This window comes from Corvus kubaryi, unplaced genomic scaffold (assembly GCF_017639235.1).
Source record: "Corvus kubaryi isolate FWS band 111438036 unplaced genomic scaffold, C.kubaryi_AGA036_p1.0 37387, whole genome shotgun sequence".
NCBI lineage: Eukaryota > Metazoa > Chordata > Aves > Passeriformes > Corvidae > Corvus > Corvus kubaryi.
The window spans coordinates 9,169,634-9,191,690 of record NW_024581129.1 but is presented as its reverse complement, the minus strand read 5'-3'; the positions used below and the strand labels follow the sequence as shown (position 1 = coordinate 9,191,690).

At 39.4% G+C, this 22,057-nt stretch overlaps 1 protein-coding gene and 1 non-coding gene across 5 annotated transcripts in view; both read right to left on the bottom strand.

The window, feature by feature from the left end:
* Positions 1 to 2,625: 2,625 nt before the first annotated feature.
* Positions 2,626 to 2,697, bottom strand: TRNAT-CGU. Its single transcript has one exon. It is a non-coding gene; the product is annotated as a tRNA-Thr (tRNA).
* Positions 2,698 to 7,009: 4,312 nt separating this feature from the next.
* MRTFB (myocardin related transcription factor B) overlaps positions 7,010 to 22,057 on the bottom strand; it is a 70,655-nt gene continuing 55,607 nt past the window's right edge. For 3 of the 4 annotated variants that reach the window (XM_042037390.1, XM_042037391.1, XM_042037393.1), the window contains 6 exons: positions 20,039 to 21,061; positions 18,531 to 18,686; positions 15,968 to 16,123; positions 15,547 to 15,684; positions 14,071 to 14,131; positions 7,010 to 12,393 (listed from right to left, as the gene is read on the bottom strand). In XM_042037390.1, coding sequence (XP_041893324.1) covers positions 11,855 to 12,393; positions 14,071 to 14,131; positions 15,547 to 15,684; positions 15,968 to 16,123; positions 18,531 to 18,686; positions 20,039 to 21,061 — 2,073 coding nt within the window. In that variant the 3' untranslated portion in view covers positions 7,010 to 11,854. The remainder of the gene's footprint in view (positions 12,394 to 14,070; positions 14,132 to 15,546; positions 15,685 to 15,967; positions 16,124 to 18,530; positions 18,687 to 20,038; positions 21,062 to 22,057) is intronic. The other variant, XM_042037394.1, reaches the window with a different exon arrangement.

Here is a 22,057-nt window from a genome sequence, read left to right as displayed (position 1 = left end):
TTTTTTTTTTTTTTTTAATGATGCAATGATAGAAACTGGATTATGGAGAGGACTCGACTGTAGTACAGATTCTGCCTTGGGATTCCCCGGACCCTGGCTGCTGGTTTACCCTCTGTCCCTGGCATGTGGGTGCCACAGGGAGCTGCAGGCACCCTCCGGAGCCAGGGCTGCAGGGGGCTGCAGTGCTGCCAGCCACGTGGTGAGAGAGGAAGTTTCGGGTTTAAATTTCACATCACACGGTCTGGTCTGGGGACAGGGCTGTGTGTGCCAGTTGGTGCTGAGTGTAGTGACCCGTGTAGTGTGGTGCCATGGCAGATGGGCAGCCTCTCGGGGCGATGGCAGCCCGGCCTGTGCTGGGGGTGTGTAACGCAAATTCCCACTTGGCCTCTCCCGGGGTCCTTCCATGAGCCCTGATGTGCGGAAATGCCCTGCTCTGCAGAAATGCCCTACTCTGCACTCTGCTGCTAAGCAGTGGTGTGGCCTTGCTGGGTGCTCAGTTCAAGAATATGTAGCATCTGGAGAGGATCTGGAGAATTATAGCAAGGATGATTAGAGGTGTAGAAAACCTGGCCTAAAATGAGAGATTTTAAAATTTGGGCCTTTTGTTGTCTAGAAAAAAAAAGCTGAAGGCAAATAGAGCAACACTTTCAAAAAAGGTTTAACATCATGTAAATGAATCTGTTGTGGCAGTAGACCCATGTGATATGTTAATTATTTCTACCTCTTAACTGCTGCTAGAGTTACCATTTCTGGGCTGCACTACTTTCTCCTGTGAGTGCACAGATAGTTTTCTAATTACAAAATTAATTTCAAGTAAATAACCACAAGACATATCTTAAAATGTTACTTAGCAATATTGTGATCATGCTAATAGATTAGCAATGTTATTAAACAAAATATAAGTTCTGTCTGCAAACTGTGGTAAAACAGGCTCTGTGTTATCTGATGTCTGTGTTACCTAACAGACTCACAGGCCTCAAACCATTGTTAAGAGGGTGAGACAGCCATAGCACTTGTGCATACCTGGCTTTGTCCTATAAATACATTATTTCTAAAAGACAAGCAAGAATTTATGAAAGCTTTACTCATCAGTGGCAAGGTGGCTCATCTCCACCCTCCCCGTGAGGATTATCCCTGTGGCTGTAGTAAGCAGAAAGAAGTATTTATCAGTTATATGTTTTGTCCTTGAGTTTGATTTTTGCATTTAGTTTTTACAACCCTCCTATGAAAGTAGTTTCAGGGATATGGATGTACCTCATTGTCCTTTGTATCTATAAGTAAAAATATCTAAGAATATTTACAAAATCCAGTGTAAATAGTTAAGGACGTTTATTTCTGTCTAAACAACAAATGCACAATTTATATTCTTGACTACAGTGGTGCAGAATATGAGGGGTAGATTTGTCAGGAAGATAACAAAAGTTGATTGTGTGGACAGAATGGTCAGTAAAATTTCAAATGGTAAGTAAATATGAAACATGAATCAATAAAGATTTCCTTCAATTAGTAATGCTGTTACTATTTACACTGTTAGGATAGCTTTAAGTGCTGTCCAAGCCTTAATTGTGTGTGTGGGTTTGGTGCCTGGTCCCATCAGTGTCACTGAGTTGGACCTCCTGGCTACTTGTGGTCCTGCTGGGTCAGCTGTGTCCGAAGCGCCCAGTGTTGTTTCACCTGGAGAAGGGGAGCACTGCTCCGCTCCAGTGAGCATAACCACCGCACCCCTTCCTTACCCGTTTTCAGTGTCACAGGGAGTTTTTGCTATTAAAAAAAAGAAAATGTAAAGTACACACTAATCAGATTGCAAATAATCTAAGTGGTTAGTGATACAGATGAAGAAACCTCATGGTTCACTAATCAGAAGACAGAACCAAATTAATAAATACTTAATTATATGGTGGCAGGGTGGGGGTGAACCAGTGAAGGGGACCTGGGGGATTATAGGATGGTCTTGGTAACTGCAGCCTGTGGAGAAGGCTCTCTTCAAACAAGAGTTTGAAGCAGCTGCAGGCTGTCTTCAAACAACACTCCGCAGAGGCTCCACTTGGTCCTCCCAGGAATGACTCAATGTCGAGGTGGGCACCAGCATTTGCCTCAAGGGTGATGTGTAGAAAAGGGGTGTGACACGACTTCCACTCAGCCTCAGCAGTCACCTTGGCCTTACACATTTCAAAGTACTTTTTGTTTCTTCAGGATGAGCTCAGGGTCTCTTGAAAACAAGATCAGTCTCCAAGAAAAAACGAAGAAAAAAGTTTCTCTTGCTGCAGATGTGAGGAGGGAGGGCGTGCAGCCGCTGAGGGATGCAGCAGGAGTGACCAAGGTCAAGGCAGGAGTGGCAGGATATTCACCAGAACCCCTTGTTGGGGCCGGAAGAGCCGCTGCCGCCGGTGCGAGACCCTCCGCTGCGTACCTGCTCTCGGAGGTCAAGCAGGGACCCGCCCCGGGGGATCGGCTCTGCCGTCGTCGGGTGCGCTCCGGATTTCTGCGGGCCTCGGGGGCACCATCCCCGCTACCAGGCGGGTCGGGCGCTCCGCGGAGGGTCTCAGCTGCGGTCGCCGGGACGGGGCGGAGCTCCGCCTTCCCCTAAAAAGGAGGGGTACAGCTCCCGCCAGCGCGCACCCACCGAGGCACGGACGGGGTTCGAACCCGTGATCTTCGGTTTACGAGACCGACGCCTTACCACTTGGCCACCGCGCCTGCGTTAAGGCCGTCTCCTGACGCCCTTCTATCGCTGGCGCCACTCCCGCGTGCCCGCCCACATCCCGCCCTCGCAGGCGCCTGCGCCGCCACCTGCCGGGGGCGCGCGGTGCTGGGGCACTGAGGGCGCGGGGGGGGCTGAAGGGGCGGAACGGGAGGGAGGGGCGGGGACTGCTGCCGGTCCCCCTCCTCGACTCGTTTCGGCTCTCGCTGCCGCTGCCCGCTCTCGCTCTCTCTTCGTCTCCCGCTCTTGGAGCTGCCGGGAGGTTCCCCTCCAGCTGCGGCGGCGTCCTGAGGGCAGCGCCTTCTGCCCGCGTCGGGCCCAGGTCTGTGAGGGTGCGGTGCCCGGCGATGGCACTCGAAGCGCTGCTTCACACCGGCAGAACGGCTTAGAGAGGGGGAAAAAAGCGGGATTAAAACTTTACTCCTCCGAGAAGAGAAGCAGAAATGCAAAACGTTGGGATAATTAAATGGTAAATACTAAATTAAACACGCTTGCTGCCTGGTAGCTGTTCCCTCAAAACACTCAACTGTTGTTAAACGCAGAAAAGATACTAAAATATGTATTATTTTCCAGACTGGGTCTCCTAGATTTTTACAAGTGTGACCTGAAAATAAAGCTTTTAGTTTTTCATTTAATGTGCGTTGTGGAGGTCTGTTTAAATTCTCCAAGAAACTGCTGCTGGACACCCAAGTTCTATGTTCCTTTTGGTTTGGTTTTGGTTTCCTTGTGGAAGAAGCATGTGAACATACTAGAGGTACATTTGTAAAGGCTGAGATCAGAGTTACTGATTTGGTAGTGCTGTAATGCAGGTGCATTAAAAAGTTGATACAGAACGAAAATAGCTTGGCTTGGAAGAGACCTTCAAAAGTTATCTAGTTGAAGCACCCTGCTACGAGCTCGAAATAATTATGTATTGTTTTGGCATATTCTTTGAACTCTCATTATGGAGAGTCATGCTTGATGGCTTGACTGTATGAAAAAAAATTTTAGTTCTTTAAAAGTTAGGATTTATTAGTTTGTGTGTGATAACTCTATGCCTGCCTGTGTTTAAACAGAGTGATCTGAATTAGCTTGACCTGCAGTGGAAAGTGTGTAATTTAAATTACCTTACTGGATAGTCTGCCCTTGCTAAGTGTGTTTGCTGCTACCTTGGAAAAGCTGCCCCAAAGATGATCTGATTTTCCACTCCCTGTGGGTGTAACTGATGGCCTGGCCAACCCGAATGCTTGCTGGAATTTATGTGCTAGTCTTGTTCATCATATGCCCTCATCTGGGCTATGGAAAGCTGGGCAGTGAGAATAGCACTGTTGTATTCTGCTTTTGTCTTGTCAGTGTAATCACTGCAGCATTTCAAAGTATGATGATATGTAGGAGTGGAAGCCACCTCCCTCAGCTCTCACACCTGTAATGTTTATGAAAGGTGTGACCTCAGAGGGCCACTCAGCTCCCCTGGCAGAAGGAGTTACTCTTAGTATTGCCAAGCTGGCAGCTGGAAGGAGTTCAATTTTAATCAGTCATGTTTGATGATATGCCATTTCTGGCCTACTTGCTTATTACAAAATATGCTCTTTTATGTGCCATACTTGCCAGTTTTAACTTGTCATCACAGTTCCTGTGCAGCTTACATCTGTGTTTATTAATGTTTTTGGATCCTTGTGAGCTGAGAGGTAATTTTGTGGTGAGAGAGAGGGCTGTTTGAATTGTTGGTGGAATTCATATGAGTTTTATGTCTTCAAATATGTTACGTTTTAATAAATGTATTTGCTTGGCATCAGGAATAGTATTTAATGGCATATCAACTTCTATTGATCAAGTTCTTCCTTAACTGTATGGGGAGATGGAAACTTCAATTTGAATTCATAAAGATCTTCTAACTAGATTAAGAAGAAATATTTGATTTGGTTTGTCTACTCTAACTTCCTCACTGTGTCTGGAAAAACTGCTTCTGTCTAAACAAAGCGCTGTTTAATGGTGAACTGATTTATCATGATAGTTTTTATAACTAAAAATGTAAACTTGATTTTAAAAAGTGTAATTGCCCTTTTGGTGTCTGGGTACTTTTGTTTGGGAGTGTCTTTTATGCTGGCCCTTACCCTTGTTTGAGCTCCATGTGAAAGCCCTTCCTCTTCACGCTGAATCCTCCTCGTGCACTGTTCTCTTCTGACACAAGCTTCTTTTAAACACAACGTAGCTTTTCTAAAGGGAAGTCTTTAGAGGACTCCATTGCTGAAAAGATATTGTTGGAGATTTTGTTGGATGGATAAATAATCACCAGTTGTTTTTTTTTTTTCTTTCATTAGCCTCACACATATGAGATGGAGGTGTTGCTTTAGGAGAGGCTTTGGTGTCTCTTTTCATGCTCAAAACCAGGCCTTTCAACTCTCCCTGACTTTTCTGAGATACAGGGGAGCAATCATATATATGCAGATTTGGTGCAACAGAGTTTTATAAAGACTTGCTGTGGGGTAGCTGGAATGCTCCTCATTTGCAGTTATTTGAGCTTTGACTTTGTCTTGGCTGTATGAAAGAATGTTTCTGTTCACTATTTTAACTTCTAATCCACAGCACTTGTCTTGGGGGGGGTTCAAGAATGATGCAGTGGATGGCAGAGTGGCCCTGTAGTCCTTTTTCTGCAGAGAAGACTGGAGACTCAACTTCAGGTAATTTTTTTACATGAAAGGAAGTATTTATCTTAGAGTTACTCGTTACATTTATGGATAAACACGTGAAGGAAAAAATGCCAAGCCCTGGCTGTTGGGTCTCAGAAGCTCTAATTCATTACTTTGATTTTGCGTTAGGAATGTCTTGGTAAGGTTGCAGACTATACTTCAGGGTGTGGGGAAATCCATGCAACTTCTTTGCCATCAAAGAAATATCTCCTGCTTGAGACTGTACAAATGCTCTAAGAAATAATGTTTCTTGCAACATCTGTACAATATACAACAAGCCAATAAGCAGGAGCAAATGGCATTGAATGTGCTACAGAGTAAAGACAAATGTGCTCGTGGCCATCTGTAGAACATGTTTGAATAAACTGAGGTTTCATTGAAAATCAGGGTTTAGCCTGTGGAAGAAGTTCACTCAGCGTAATCTCAAATTTTATCGAGCCTTGTTTTGTGTTTACATCATAATAGTAATATGAACATAGCTTGTGAGGGAGGGTTATGTGTTTATGTTCTTTGTAATTGTAAAACAATCAAACCCCCAGATTGCCAGTTGGTACCAAAACAAGTGCTTTATCTCTGTTACACTCCAGCTGTAATTCCTGTAATGCACAAGTACATGGTCAAAAAGTGCTGCACTTATTTTGCAATATTTGTGTGTGGTGTGTAATAGCTGAAGGTAAGTTTGTGGCACATATAGCCTACAAACTTTTACAATGGTTAAAGTTCACAGAGAAGAGGTATTTTATGAAATTTAGAGTGTTTATTAGTAATTTTTAATTTGTTCAGTTTTACTTAATTGCTACCTACTACTTTATGGGGTTTTTAATATTTGGCCAAGTTCTGATGTCATCAGTGTAGAACAGACTTTAATGAGGAAACGGTGGGTGATTAGTACAGGTCTGCCTTCACAAGGGGAAGTGTAACACTAAGTATTTAAATGAACAGCTTCATCCTTAAAAGAAACTTGTGCAAACAGCTCATAGCTCATTCTCCTGAAGAAATGCATTCTTCAGGTGTTCTAGCAGCTGAGCAGAATGCAAATCGCAAATACAAAATCTCACAACCCAACACATCTTGAAAACCTTGGAAGAATTTGTGAAAGTCATGTATTAAAGTGCATTACAAGAGGTATGTAGTAAGAGGACAAGGGGGAACAGATTAAAAATGAAATTGGGTATTATTAGGAGGAAGTTCTTTACTGTGAGGGTGGTGAGATACTGGAGTGAGTCACCCAGAGAAGCTGCGGCTGCCCCATCCCTGGCCATGTCCAACGCCACGTTGGAAGGGGCTTGGAGCAACCTGGGATAGTGGAAGGTGCCCCTGCCCATAGCAGGGAACAAGACAAGCTTTAAGGTCCCTTTCAACCCAGGCCATTCTATGAGTAAATGACTCTCTACAAAAAAATTGCTTAAAAAAATGAAAGTCCAAACCTAAACTCTGAGGGTTCAGGAAATCTCTCTTCTTACAGATTTTGGCCCTGATTTTGATGACAAATCATTATTGTTTTGGAGTTTGTCTAAGTGCAGATTCATTCTTACTCCTTTTCGTGAGAAAGGTACCTAGAACATAGGCCAAATGTTTCAGACTCATAAAGGTCAAAATGATATTTTTCACTTTTAAGTAGTAACCACGGACAAATGAACACAGTTTTCCTTTTTTATTTGAGACACTTAGCAAAAATGCTGAATATCAAACATTTCCTCAGTAGCTACAATATTGCCACTATGTACAAAATATTTGATAAATGTAGTACACATATAAAAATACAGTATGCATTACATATATACAGTACAATGTGCAAAACATATGGCATTCAAACATACGGAATTGATTTTAGGGGTGCAAACAGCAAATACAAAGGCATCATGGTTTCTTTTAGAAAGGCAATACATAAACTGACGCCCTGATTGCCATAATTTGCATTTAGTAAAGTAGTGCTTAAATGAAGAGGGCCCCAGAGATAGGTGTTTATCTTCCTCTTTTCACAAAATGAGATGCTAAGACATAATTATGACTATGAAAATAAGAAGAGAAACACCTACTAGGGTTAGTGTTATTTCTACTGCAAGCAGTACTGTGAAGAAAATCCTATCTGGAAAAAAAGCCTGTGCTATTACTTACTACAAATTTCTCAAACAACAAAAAACAAATCTGTACTGTTAAACATCAAAAACAGCTTTGAAAATATCTACATCCTTAATTTTAAAAAAGTATGGATAACACTTCTGGGGACTTAATTTCCTATGTTTTAAAATACAAAGTGCCTCCTTTGGCAATATAAATGGCAATGCTTTGGTTCCTATTTAAATTTTTATATTATTATAATTTATTTTAGGCTGTCTTTTGAATATCTGAGCTGTATATTTTTATAAAAATAGTGTGATTATATAGTTATTAACCATTCCCTGCTTTTTTTGAGAATTTGCTCTCATAGCTAGAATGGCTTTTTTTGGCTAGATTTCTACAAATACATTTATGCACTTTTAACTTAAAAAGACTTTCTATTCAGTATTGGACACTACAGAATGATGTAGGTGTCACTTTTTTGCACTTTATTCCTAGCAAACTGGTATAAAAGGAATATTTAAGATTATTTCAGGTTTTAATGGATGCTCTTTATTGGCCATGTATACTATATGTAACTCAATTCCACGGATCTCACATAAAATACCTTCTGGAGGATGGTCTAGAAGTCACTGAAAGGTGATTTCATAGACCACAATACAAAGAGTTTAAACAGAACACTTACTAGAGATAAGTGGAAGATTTTTTTTCCAGTTTTAATAGAGTTTGCTTTAAGTTTATAATATACTTAAGATGCCATCCAAATAATAATTGTTTACATCAGTGAGCTCTCCTGTGTTTTGATTACATAATGCCCTTCCAGTTCAATGTATTCTGTAATTGCATTTTCTCTGCCTTGAAAATAGTTCAGCAGCTTGTGCTTGGGTTCCAATTATGGTGCCTACACTTTTGAGGCATCTGAGTGTTTGAGATTATGTAACAGAAAAGTTTAATATTGACACTTCTGTTTTGACCACCATCTTCTCTGAACATGACTCCTGCTGGTGAATTCAGAAATACCTGGGAAATAAATGTCACTATTAAGTAGTCATTATTTCTAAAAGCCGTGGCCTCAGCTTTTTAAAGAGGTCTGATTCTGCAAGCGCACATTGCTGGATTACACTTAAAATTTCTGTGGAAAACAACTGCCATAAATTAATTTTATTCTCAGAGAGTATGACTATGCTTTTTAACTATTTCTAATGTTAAAAAAAATTTTGCCTGTAAACTTCCTTGCTGTAACTGATGCTGAATGGCACTAAAAGTGCATAAAAAATTCCATTTCTCTACTGAACACAGGATGTGACTCCTCTTGAGTAATATGAGCCTTGTAAAACTTGTCTGAGCTCTCTCTGTGTCTAGATGTGTAAACAACCAACTTTTGATTTTCACACTGATTAAAAGGTATTCTTAATTACTTTGAAGGACCTACTAACACCACATTTGATAGGATGCATTCTGTTAGTATGCTGCAGCCATTAAATGGCAAATTTAGTGCCGGTGCATTCCTTTGCAACTGTTCTCTTAATGAGAAAGATTCAGTTCTGTGCAGTCAAACTGCACAGTCATCATTAAAATTCTAAGATGTATTGTATTTGTGCTACAAAAATTTTCACGTAAAACATGCACACACAGAAGTCTAAGCAAAACCTATTTCTGCCATAAACAGGCATATACAACTATGGCAAACATATCACATTTCAGAACAAAGTCTAAAGCAAACCATTTTATATAAGGTTTAATACACAATTCTGAAATGTACAAAAAAGTAATCACACATTCCCTACACTAGAATATTTGTACTTCAGAAACTAAAATGATCCCTTAATTTTTTTTTTTTTTCAAATAGACGTTCAGAGTAGAAAGCTATACTGTACTGATAACAAGACATCTCAACTGTTTGGGTTTATTTCTGCACATTGATTCCTATGGGTTAATTAACATTCTACACTGCCAATAAGGATAATTTTGTAGCAAGATGACTTTGCCAGTTTCAAGCTCTATTTACATGCACATCAAAAATGACAGTACAGTTGCTCTAGGTTAATTTGTCCTCTAACAATTAATTTACTTGCCTCTCATTTAATCAGGAGGCAGGGTCAAAAGGGATAACTCTAATCACACATATGTTGTATGATGTCTGGTGTATCACACATAATAAACCAACAGTACTGCAGAACACTAAATTTCATTCAGTCATTCTTATCAGACCAAGACTCCTTAATTCTTATTCTCGTAACAGCCGAGGGCACTTAGTATCTCAGAGTATTAGCTCCCAAGATAGAATGATGAACAGGAATGCAAAAAGTTGAATGTAAGTGTTCAGTGTTATTGAAAAATCCTATACCATCAAAGCTTAAGGCAGACAGTCCACATGTAATATTGTACTCAAGTATTGTAGGCACAGCAAGAAGGAATAAGGAATTGTGTCTTTCAACTGTGTGTAACGAAAATCTCCGAAGATTGTTTTCTTGCACTTAGTTTCATATTACAGTAATTCTTGGCCAGTAAAACTAGTGAAGATACATAATGATTTAAAGCGCTATAATTGATATGATGCTAACATATGGTATCAGTTTAAACCCTGAATCAATGATGTAATCCATTATTTTATCTGAAGCCAATGGAGTTCTGTAGTATCAGTAAACCAGACTGCATTATATGTGGAGATGCAAATTTGCAGTTACTTCCATAACATTTTCTGACAGAAGTATTTGTTTGGTGTTAACATGATTGTGTTGTGTTTTCCTTTTTGAAGAATGTGGTAAAGGTTGCTAAGTGGTTAACAGCTATTCACTGTTTTCAGTATTTCTTTGATACATATAGTAGGCAAAAGCTTCGGGGCATTTTTTCATTCATTCCTACAAAACTTTATTTTTGAAACTTTTTGGTGAGGAAAGAATAGTTTTCATACTAGAAAACATACCACGTTTCCCTGTTTCAGGAAATGGGGGACTGTTTCCTTTTATCTTAATTTAGGAATTCCCTAAAAGGAAATTCCAGTTTTGTGTTTGATTATCAGCCTCCATCATCTATGGCAACATTTAACAGCTATTACCTGAGAGACAACCATAGAATGTCAAAATATATTAATTCTACTTGAATTTTTTGTTTTTCTAACTGCTTTCATAATAGACTCTGAAAACAACAACTAAGGGTTTTAAAACAAAAAAAATATTCACATGCTGTGCTGTGAGGTAAGAGTGTAATTTTTGCTATTATGTTTCAGATATGCAATATACCTTCTTATCACAAAACAGTACATTCTGATACTGGTGTTTAGGATTCTCACTGAGCAGCTTCTCTGTTGGCTTCCCTGATGTTATGTAGTGGTAGACAAAGCTGTTCAATAGACAAAGTATTCATTAAGAAATGATGGTTGTCCTGTCAGTACTGTCCCCTGCAACTTGATCTCATCCTACAAACATCATGAGAGCACTGGGACTATTCTTGCATAGATGCTTGCAGGATTGTAGTGTACAACACTATTAATTAAACTTTTCTACTCCCTCAAACTGTTCTAATATGCTGAGATACTGGATTCAATGATCTAACAAATGTCCTCAAACACAAAGCAAAATAGGGTATTTACTTCCATTATAGTAATCTCTTGTTTGAAGACCACTGTGTTCCCCTCTGTTCACAAAAATAAGCTATATAAAGTTAAAAGAGTATACAAATAACTGTCTGATATACACATTAAAACCTAGCTATTAAATCCAGAGCATTGCTATAGAAAATTCAGTGTTCTCAATATTACCTGGCATAGCTACAGTGGATTTCTTGCAGTTACACTTAATATCCCTTTGGATGCAGTTAAATTCCTCCCTCATGATTAAAGAATGGGGGAAGTGTTTTAAAATCCACAAAAGCAAAATATAAAAACAACTTGAACAAATTAAGAGCCTAGATATATGAAATTTCACTGAACCAGCCAGTGCTTCTACTTGCCTTTGCCCTCACAATTAGTTCTGAACCTGGCTCAGGCTTTCCACAGGAACAATGAAGTGCAGTGATACCTCCCCTCCCCCAGACATTTGCTCACTGGGTCAATACAGAGAACTGACATCTCACTCTAAGTTTAGTCACGTGTTGCTCATTTAAGCATTACAAAGTCAGAGACATAACTTCTTTCTTAAATATTTTTGATACATTTACCTTGGGGTACTTTTAATCACTAAGTACAATCATCCTTTCTTGATTTGTGAAATACAGCTTTCAGAGGGCCCTGATCTGCATTACTGATAGGTGCATAAAGTGATTGATTCACTGTTGTAAACTTGAAAATCAATAAGGAATTAGCTTCAAGCATTTGTTCTTCCAAACATTACTGTCTTAATTTATGTTAACTGCAATCAGAATGGTGTAATAATGGACCTCTGCTGTAAAAAGACTTGCAGGTCATGTTCTCATTGGCTATAGCTTAATCCCAGTGCAACTGTAGATCTTGTGGATCTAGAAAGTCAGTGGAAAACACGCTCGGGGCAGCAGAACTGAGAGGGGTGAGTCCAGATGAGGAGCTGGGCATTGTAATGTCCAGCCATTCCATATTGTCCAAATTTGTATCGGGAAGGTCAAGAGACAGACAAGAATTATTAGTAGTAAACTGTGGGTCAGATGTTTCCATGGGTGAATGAGAGTGATCTAAAATGCTGGAGTGATTAAGCAGATCATTCTGGAGGTCTTCAATTAAAGAAAATGACTCTCTGTCCTCATTACTGCTTGTCAGTTGAGGAATTTCATTACCTGATGGTAAAGTTCCATCCAAGAGGGCTTCAAGTTGGTTTTCCAAACTTATAGACAAGCTGGTTGTTGGTTCTAAGGTCACAGAAGGAGGGGCCATTTGGATCTGCGGAGGTGGACGGGATATCACTGTATTCACTGGCATTGTAGTGATGTTGGCTGTTACTGGTCTCATTTTAGATATGGGAGATGGTTCTTCTTTTATTGGAAGGGAAATCTCTGTAATAAAAAAACCCCACTGTTGAATTCAAAAAGATAATGACATAATATCCTCACGCTTAGAACTTCCAGCCCTTCTTTGCCCACTTTGAGATCCATCCACAGTGAATTCAGTGGAGTAACAGTCACTTTGCTGCTCTACTCACACACTTGCATACATCAGACTCTGGCAAGGCCTCCATGAACAACGAAGTATTTTAAAACAAGTTCCAGAGTTCTGCTTTCAGTGATAGTTCAGCCAAGTACTATGAGTATTGATGAAAAAAGGAGCATATTTCTAGACGTTAGCTTTACCTCCTTCATGTTTATAGGTCTTCTCAGTAACTAGAGTAATTATGGAACCAACACACTTCCTTGTCTAGAGAAGAGTACCCAAACGAATTTTCAGTTTCATCCCTGTTTAGTACTGCCCATATTGGTTAATTAAGAGTCCATGAGATGAACTGATGTGATTAAGAAGCATTTATTCCCAATTCTAGAATCTAAAACTACACTTCTGTCAAGAAGTTCCATATAAGATATTGGCAGTAACAATAAAGGGAACTAAAGCCTAACTTCCAATTTATTCTTAGATGTGAATGAAGCCCAAAAATAAGACAGACAAATATGCAAATAAATCCTCTACCACAAGTGATGTTCCTACCAGCAAAAATATACCCAACAACATATTTTGTGCTCGTTTTCCAAGCAAAAACCCACATCCTTCTCACTCTCCTGAAGTACATTAGTAAACTAAACATTTTTCAGCACAGAGCTTACTTACATTAAGTGCAAGAGCTCTGAACGCTTTACTTTGTTTTTTTTTCATAAAGATGATCATTAATTTAGCTTGAGTTCTTGACTACACAAGTTACTTATCTCAGATTGTCACTGTCTACTCACATTTTCTGCAGCTGACCTTGCAATTTGCTTTGAGAAAGGAAAAAATACTCTGATGTATAGAATAAGGCTAAAGTCTTCCAGTAGCCTACACCCAGTCACTTCTGCACTGGCATTCACTACTGTCAAGATCCTTATATGACAGTAGTTACAAACCTTTCTGTTAACTGAATTGCTTGGCACCAGAACCTTTCCCAGTATTGTAATGGCTTCTTAGTCTACTAAGCCTCATTATGCCTGAAAGCCTCCTCCTTTTACTGCTGAGCTACTCTGTGTATTACTTTAGTTATTTCAGTGCCTTTCTGATAGCTCCCTTATTTTAACTGACATAAAGTTGTTATTCATTAATGTCTCTATGTAGCTCATACATACTTTTCCCAGTAATGTATCTTTGATGTTTATGGTTGATAACACATGGTTATATTTAATGAAACTTTAGTATCAACATGCTTTAACTCAGTAAACATTATATGGACTTGCTCAACTTTTCCAATTTCGATAAAGTATGTCTGTGCTAACCTAAGGTGTTATTTTAATCATTTGAATGCTGTAGAGATTATTGCAAAGGTCTGCCTGAGCTAATTTGCAAGCAGTGAAGTTCCACAGCAGGTTGACTGTATGTGTTTTTGGTAAATATTTTCTTTAATAAGGAACTATGCAAACTTTCAGATATTTAGCTTCATTCAGGCTGGATAGCTTCTAACTGTTCCTAAAAGAATTCTCATTTGATTATAGCAGTGAGTTTTTATTATTACCAGGTTTTAAATCTCTACATCACACAGCTGTCAATGAGCTTACCTCCACTCTTGATGAGAATATCAAAAAGATCATCCATCTGCTGACTGTGTGCACTGGAAATCTGTAGTGCAGGAGAACAGGGTTATTCTCTTTCATGTAGTATTTTTTCCTATGCTCATTGTTTCTAATTTCTCTCAACGGTATGTACTAACCTATGATCAAGATTAAAATGCTTAATATGAAATAGTCTATCTATAAAACAGATACTCTGGAGAGACATTTGCAATCCCTGTGGTTGTTTTCAGTACAAAGGAACAGGGAGAAAGCATGACAAAGATTTCATGGAGGTAACCTAGGAGAGAGGTGCAGAAAGCTAGGGATCAGAAGGGGAGTTATTGGCCCCGTTTTGTATGGGTAATAGTAACTGCAGCACTTTGGTCGTTGCAAACCCTGCTCTACTTTCTCTCAGAGATAGCCTGTGAATGGCCATCATGTAAGATGCATTTTATTAGGTATCTTTGGCGTTTTTTCCCAATTTGTAGATTTATGTTCTTTTATTTTTTAAAGGGGGTAAGCTTTCAGGAACTGTTTGTCTCTGTTTTAAATGGCCATCCCCTAAATATCTGAACCTTAAGCAAAAGGTAACAACCCCCCCCAAACCTACTCATTCAAAAACAAGTCTAGAAAAAGTGGAGACTTTCATGAAGGTCTCAAGAAGTGTTTTAAACCATCGCTTATACTCCAGAGATGGGAAGTGATTTTTCATCAGGAGATCTAGTGGGGAGCCCCTGTCTAACTGGTAGTGATAGAGTGACCTAAGACAAATCTGTGTGCCCTCACTGTGGGGATGTCCCACACACGCCAAGAACACGGGAAATGGCATCAGACAGCCATAGCTCTGCCTGAGATCTGCCACCACAAAAACCCAACCAACACTAGGGGCTATAAGGTTTTATCTTTTGGGATAGTTCTGAAGTGCATGAAGTTAGGGATACTCATTAGTTTTGTTTACAAATTTCTTCCGATACAAAGAACTTTTACCCTTACCAAGGTAAACTGGCAAAGCACTACACAGGATTACTCACCAAGATCACTAAATACAGATTCTTTTCAAGCAAGCACCTATGCTCATGTTTCCCAGCGTGTATAAACACGTTCACACACATTCTCCTCAAGTTTACTCACTTTGGAATATATAAACATATTTCCTCTCTTAAGTGTGAGGTTTGGGTATCACACATCCTCAAAACAAGTCAGCTGAAGGCTAGTTATGGTTAAGTAGCAATGGCAGCATTATTGCAATTATATGTATCACCAACTGGGAATTTTAAGACTTATTTACGTATATGCTGCTTTAATAAAAGAATAATGAAACAGGAGTCCTGTAGTTAAACACAATTATGAAGCTAGTAACAAACAGGGTATGTTAGAAAATCTTGACACCAAACAAAAAAAAAAGCCTAAAAAAAGCAATGGTTTTGGTAATTGCAGAGAAAAGCTCTCTTCTTAACAGACTAAAGAAGAAAAAACAACTACCTCATGGTGTGATGGCTGAATATTGCGGGTCTGTTTTATGGCCTCTTCGTAACGAGGAGGATCTTTTGTCTTGGACACTGTGTTGTTGAAGAGGGGTTGCTGAACAATGTAAGGCTGGGCTTGAGATGGAGACCCAGGCTGTGTGAAATAGCAAAATAATTACTAAATAATGCGATTTAGTGAATTCAAGATGTATCAAGCTCTACAGATTCTATTTTGTCCCATCAATCTATGTATTAGTGTAATCAGAGGGATAAAATAAGTTTCTTTCTCCCCTTCTCACACATATGCATATGCAAGCATCATTACAATCTACAAAACATTCTTCCTTGAGTGAACTGCCGTATATAAATAGTCACATGTTATATAAGAATAATAATATAAACCTGAACTTTATGGAACATTGTTGGGCTATCCTTACCTTGTTGGGAGCAGCAGGTCCATTCTGCACAGAGGGGACCTGATTACCACCAGGGTGGTTAGAGTTTGATGTTTTATTAATAAAAGATTGTGAAGGTGTTGTAACTGGTGCAGTCTGATAGGAAAATACTGCATTTGATGTGGCAGGTGGAAAAACCTGTAAAGGATTAACAGATCGGTCTTAGATTGTGGGTTTTTTATTAAAAAAAAAAAAAAAAAAGGCAACATTGGGTAAATTACATTAATAAAATTGAAGACTTTTTTCCTAAAATACTTGCTTAAATTCCCTATTAAGTGAATGTTATTTATACTGATTTTTCCTTTCAGTGGAATAATTTGTAAATCCAGAACAGTTAGTCTCTGAAAGAAACTTTGTGCTCTGACATGCTTTCATTCATCACTCATTACTAAAAACATTTTCCTGCAATTTTCCAGGAAGCGTAAGGAAAGTGTACTGAACAGTTCAATAGCATATCCGTGATTTCCCCACCTAGCGGACAGTTAATAACATGAACTGATTTCTGACTTGATACAAACTGTACCTATATTCACACTTGCCCTCTCCTGCCGTTTTTAAGACAGAACGGTTTGGTCTATACCATATAATTCTAATTTCTTTTGGAAAGTAACTACAGGTATCTATGAGGACTGAGGGAGAGGCAAAAGATAAAACTGATGAACACGGGTATCAACTATAAATTTGGTTGCTGGTATTTAAACTTTTTATTTCTTCAACTGATAGTCCACATACTCATTGCAAATGATTCCTAGCAGTATCCTACTTCTCATACTTTTGAGTTAAAGGGAGATGAAGAGAAGGGCATAAGGCTGTTCTTTTAAATTCAGTATCACTCCCAGATATCTTTACGACAAAGGTACAAATCTTAGGCCATGGATGGAGAGAGGTAGATCTAATGCTGAATGTATGAGGGGTGTCCTGATCTGTTATATCACATCAGTATTTTCATTTTGATGTAAAAACCAGTGCAGTTATGCTGCCCTGTTTCCTCTGTAAAAGAGGGCAAGAAAGCTGGGAGAAAACCAGCTGGGATAGGCAGGCTGCAAACTGTGCTGGGAACTGTGTGGTCTTCATGACATCTGATCTGAATAGTGGGAAGGACAGGAGGTACAGATCTTGGTTATGTCCTGCAGACATTTCAAGGAACTTGTAGGCAGCAATGGCAGCAATCTGCAAGTCTCTGGCACAAGTACATGCCTCAGAATGACTAGAAAATTTCTCTATAGGACCTGTTGAATTAACAAGGTAAGATTAGCCCCTCACCAAATCCCAGAGAACCTGCATAAAATCTGCTTTTGGACCTGTGTCAGTTTTAACTTCTGGAGGATAACCTCAATGTCCATGAAATTAAACAGATTGAACAAGCAGTCTAAAGAGTATGGATGCTCCTTTAGCTGTGTTCCTCTTTATTAGCCAGCTCACTAGAGAATGGCAAGGCACAATCATACATCTTCTAAGGTAAGTTCTCATCTGGAACAAGAGCCCCAGCAGAGCAGATTAGGTGACACTGCTCAGGTACAATCCCCAAATCCCAACAGAACATGGGGTTCATGATGCACTTTAGTAAACTGAAATAAGAACTTTGAAGGTTGAGATATAACAGTTACATAATATACTGTAAAAATTACCCTCTTCATCTTGGAATTTCAGGTGTTTCTGAATCATCTGTCCCTAGGGGCAGGCTGAAAAACCTTGCTGTCCTAAATAATAGGAGGCCTACAGTCAATAGCACTGATAAGGAAGCAATAAAGGTCTAAAACTAATCGCCAGGTTCCTGATAATAGAGGTCAGTCTGGAAGAGGCTCAGAGGAGGAGAAAACCTTTTCTTTTGTGATGACTGGTGTTGATGGGTTGATATCAGTTCCCATATGAACATGACTAGATTGGCAGTCACAACTGTACATCCACTGCTGATGAATATCTGTTGGAATAGGACATTACAGACCTGATTGTTTTTGGTAGAGAGGAAGATAAGGATCTCTCTCTGACTCATACCCTGCATTCCTTAGGAAGAGGTATGGTAGGGTTTTGACTCATTGGAATTACCATCCTCAGGGTCTGAGTCCATAGCTTTCTTCATAAGGAGGGATGAAATCAACACGGGAAGTAAGAAAACCAAAATTAACTTCTATAAAAGAATAAATCTCTGAAGTCATAGGTAAAAACTTTCTCTTAAGAACTGCCTACAACAATCTTCCATTTCGAGTCAGTGGCAAACAAGAGAAACTGACTGGAATACACTTGGTACACACCACTTGTGCCAAGTGTGAGGAAGGATGTAGTAAGAGTCATGCCCCATCATTAAGATAGAAAGTCTTTAGACAAAGTATTTATTTACAACTGAAAACTAAAGTCCTGCACAGACTAATATTTTGGAAAAAGAAGGAGTTACAAGCCCATTGTATCACACAGAAAAACATGGTACAGATGATAGGTGACTTGATAATTTATATATAACAAAGATGACACATAAAAGATTCTAAAAGGACTGCCTAGAACTAGATTATACAACTATTTATCTTAATGTTTATTGCTATCCACAAACCTTTCTGATTTGTTGGGTCTGACCAAGTGCATGCTGCGTGATGGTATTTTGTTTTGATTGTGGAGTATGCATCTGAGGTGCTGTCTGCACCAGGCCAGAGGAAGAAATAGGAGCAGGTATTTGTGATGGGGTCTGTATTCCAGCTTGTGATTGAGCCTAAAGGATGAAGATAAAATATTTGCATTATTTGTATCTCAAGGTAAGTTACATCATGTAAAAACCTATTGCACACCTTATGCAGAATAGCAGTAACGTATTCTGGGAGGGATGAGTGTGAGCGGTACAGGAAACCAAACTGTTACTGTGTTTGGTATTGGGGAATTCCCAGCTAAAAGGTGATGGTTTTTCTGCCAACGAAGTTTAAGAAAAAGACAAACTGGAGAGAGCCCAGTAGATACTGATGAAAATAACAGGGCACAGAGAGAGCACAAATCAGTAAGAAAAGACTGTAAGAACTGGTTTGAGTAACCAGAAGACAAAACTGATGATGCAAGAAAGAGGTTGCTTTTAAGACCATGGTAATTTTTAAGGGCCAATGCAGAGCAAGAAGTGTGTCCAACCTCATGAAAAGCAATTTCACATAGTAGTGGAAAACTTTCTGGAGTATCGGTGAAGTAAAATACCAGGACAAACTGCTGTTACAGAATTCTAGCAGGGTTTTAGAACAATTCAGGTGGAGATCTGGGTGTATAGCTCCTAGGAATAGTTCTTGCACTGCAGACTAGGGCCCATCCTCAACAGAATTTTCCACCCTTCATAAGGATTGCTAAATGTACTGCCGCACAGGCTTGCAGCAAGCCTAGGCCCACAGCATGCACAACAGCCAAGGACACACTACAGCTGGAAGAATACTTTGCTGCCATGATAGGGGGCAGGAGATGTTCCAACAATGCCACTGGAAAGTGCATTACTGCTTAATTCTACCTCAGACCAACAGGTTACACTGATTCAGCTTGGTCAGATTACTCTTATACCGCTGCATTTATAGCCTGTCTTGGTTTATGCTGTATTTATTCACTGTGATACTAGCTATAATCAGGCTAGAAATAGTATTTGCATAACCATGGTTTATTTTTCTAAGTCCACAGGAAAGTTCTACCACCAGGCATTCACATTTTTAAATATAATGAGACACCGCCACACAAGAAAGTTCATGTCTTGCAAACAGGGCTATCTCAAAATAAAGTACTGAGACTGTAGCTATTACAGTTTGCAGTTAACAAAATGGTGATATATGCTAGTATTAATCAAATTGTGCATGGAGGCAGCACATGGTGAGACAATTGCTTTTCAGGAAAGAGTATCTGGGAAAAAAGTTGCAAAGAAACAAGTATTAGAAGCAGGTATTATGAGATTGGCTCTTAAGCTTTTCTACTGTTTCCCTTAAGCAAAAACAGGCTAAGCCTGATTTTTAAATTAATCTTACAAGCAGCACATTTACCTATTTACAATAAGTTATGAAATACTGCCATGCAGTTTACACGATAAAAAAATAGAAACAACCTTACCTGCAACTTGATATTTCCGACTGGTAACTGCACTGCAGTAGCAGCATTCGGTCCCTGGATAGACAGTGGGAGGAGCAGCTGGGCAGTTCCTTGGGTAGTTAATAAAGCTTGAGGCTGGGCAACAACTGCAGTTTGTGGCTGCCTCTGTGGACTAACATAAAACTGAGAAATGGCATTCGGAGGTTCAGCTTTGGCCACGGGTATCTCCTGCTTGATAACAACTGCCTTTTTGGCAACTGGATTCTGGCCACTGGTGTACACTGACTGTCCTAAGGAATGGCTGGCTACAGGTACAGGTTGACTTGTACTTGAGCAGTCAGCAGGAGCAGTTTCATCTTTGACAGCAGCACTGAATTGCTTCTGTTCCAAAGCAGCTGAGTTACCAAAAGTCTGAGACTGTTGCTGTTGTCCCCTTTTTTCAACCTCAAGCTGCATTTTCAATACTTCCACAAGTTTTTGCTCTTGTTCCAGTTTTCTTTTGAGCTCTTCAATCTGCTTTTCTTTTTCTTGAAGCTTGCGGTCCTTTTCTGCTACATCAAACTCCATGGTTGAGATGCTTCCACTGCTGCGATTCTGATTATCCTCGTTTGTGTTTGCTCTCAGTGGTGAAGTACTTAGGAACTGGGACGGTGACATCATGGTCATTTCTGGGAAAGTATCTGCCATACTCGTATCATCTGTGCTTAGACTTGACTGTTCAGAAGGAGAGGGAGATATAGGCAAAGGAGAGCTAATGTTTTCAGTATTTACTGCTTTGCTGCCAGGTCCAGTAGATGTTTTTTCTGGAGGGAAGCTGGATATTGTATTAACCACTGGTTTATTGAGTGTTGCAACAGGAAATGCCACAGTCACTTCCCCAGTGCTACCTGTGGCCCCACTAGAAGTGGTCACTGTCACAGAGGTACTTGTAGCAACCCCATTGTTGTTAAGATCTTGATATGTTTTCAGACGCTCAATAAGATCTGTTTTTGTTCCAGACACTGGTAATCCCCTCAGTTTCAACTCCATTTTAAGTTCTGCTACCTGAAATAAAATAAAATACTATAATAAAAAAGGAAAATTTAAAACTTACTGATATACATTCTTATTACATCTTAATAATAAAAATTATTTGCATTAGCATATTTGCTAGTTATTACACCTCTGGGTTCTGATAGCACGATGATCCATTAACATATTTCCATGACCTCCTACTTACTTCAGTGCTTAAGTGGCCAAAACCTTAGTAGTTTTCAGTTGTACAGTGAATAGTAGCAAACTGATGATGTTTGATCATAAATATTCAACATGGAAAAATGCACCTACAGCTCCAGTTCTGAGCTAAAATCCTCTGAAGCAAACCAGCAGACAATGGCAGCAGTGAAGATAAAAGCAGTGAACAGCAGCACCCTGAACCCCTTTGTTACACCATCAGGACAGACAGATCTGTTTCTGAGAAACTTTATCAGGTCAGTTGATGATTCAATAGACTCATCAAACAAAAAAGCCTCTCTTGCTAATTAGCAACCAAACAGTTACTCTATGTGCCATCTGGGTTTCTTTTACATAGACAGTAAAAGCAGTCAAAATTACTTTCTAACAGAAAAATGTTCTCTGTTTTTTCCAATAAGCTTACAAAGTAAAGAGCAAATGTGTTGAGTGTAAATTAATTCTCTGCTTCAAAATATCAGTTAAAGAAAAACAGTCACGAAGAATGGCTTATGTTTATCATAAACATGCACCACAGCTAACTGCACAGTTTGGGCTCTATGCATGTTAGATCTACCTCTAATAGAACAAAAGGTAGTGACCTCAGTAGCATTTCAGTACTCAGCCAGTCTAGAATTTAAGTTGGAGGTCTTTGTGATTTGGAAATGATGAAAAGTCACAGCAATACATTTTACATCTCTAAAAACCACAGCAATTTTATGTTAAATAACTCCCTAGCCAATACCAGACTTTCCCCCAGTCTGGTACCCTCTACACTTGAGAGCGTGTTCTAATTTTTCTGGTTTCTAACAATTCATTTCTGAACTCTTA